Source organism: Triticum aestivum, chromosome 4A (assembly GCF_018294505.1).
Source record: "Triticum aestivum cultivar Chinese Spring chromosome 4A, IWGSC CS RefSeq v2.1, whole genome shotgun sequence".
Classification (NCBI taxonomy): Eukaryota; Viridiplantae; Streptophyta; class Magnoliopsida; order Poales; family Poaceae; genus Triticum; species Triticum aestivum.
The window spans coordinates 500279223-500280263 of record NC_057803.1 but is presented as its reverse complement, the minus strand read 5'-3'; the positions used below and the strand labels follow the sequence as shown (position 1 = coordinate 500280263).

At 59.3% G+C, this 1041-nt stretch overlaps 1 protein-coding gene across 1 annotated transcript; it reads right to left on the bottom strand.

Annotated features, from left to right (window-relative positions):
• Nucleotides 1-228: 228 nt before the first annotated feature.
• On the bottom strand, nucleotides 229-803 carry LOC123082141 (egg cell-secreted protein 1.2-like). The gene has a single exon (XM_044504545.1). The coding sequence runs from the start codon at nucleotides 801-803 to the stop codon at nucleotides 339-341; it is 465 nt and encodes a 154-aa protein (XP_044360480.1). The 3' UTR covers nucleotides 229-338.
• Nucleotides 804-1041: the final 238 nt, after the last annotated feature.

The window sequence follows — 1041 nt, the reverse complement described above, 5'->3', positions numbered from 1 at the left end:
GTCTACAAACCCAAAAAAAATTGAGATCCAAATTAGATACACATTGACAAACAAAAAAGATACTCTGTTGTGAATGGTGTAGTTTTTTAAATTATTCAGGCTTTTGTCTTGACACTATGCTGAATTTGTCTTCTTCTCTCTCTTCTTGTTTATGTTCCGTCAGTCGAGGAACCGAATTAACAGGTCCAAATATGATTGCAAACTACATATTAACACAACCAAGCAAAATGAGTGCACGTGCGCACGCACGAGCGCCGGCCCGTATTTTATTTCCTCAAGGTCGTGTTATTACATCGCATTTGCGTGTGCACATTACACGTGCACTACTACGTGCGTGCTCATGGCTGCGCAGCAGGCGCCGGCACGGCGGCCGGCGCCGGCGGGGGAGGAGCGTGTGGGATCTCAGCGTCGCAGAAGCCGCGGAGGATGTCGGCCTCCTGGGCGGTCAAGCCTATGGAGGCGAGCATGGAGGGCCAGCAGTGGAGCGTGACGGTGCGGATGGCGATGCAGCAGTCGCGGCCCAGGTAGGACTCGCCGTTGAGGAAGAAGAGCACGATCTCGCTGGTGCACGACCGCAGCTCCGTCACCGCGCCCCAGCACTCCATCATCCACCCGCCGCCCTGCTGCTCCTCCGCCATGCCCGAGAGCGCGAGGCGGAGGCGAGCGACGAGTGGGGCCGGCGATGGCGCCGCCGCGGGGCCAGCAGCGCCGGTGGTGGCCGAGGCGACGCCGACGCCTCCAGGGCCAGCGATGGCCGCAAGCACTAGCAGGGCGGCGACGACGAACTTGACGACGGGCGCCATCGATCGACCGGCGAGAGATGCCCGGCGATTTGTGGCTGGAAGGTAGCTCTAGTAATGCAAGGTCGTGTGCGTGCTCTGCAGACGCACTAGCGGCGTGTTTATATAGTGGATCGACGTGCCTGGAAGGCGAAGTGGAGGAGGCGCGCGTACGTTTCAGGAATGCCGCGGGGGAGACGCACGGGCGGGCGTTGCTGCGCCATGCATGCATGCATGCATGGTGCCTAGCTTGATTGTGCGT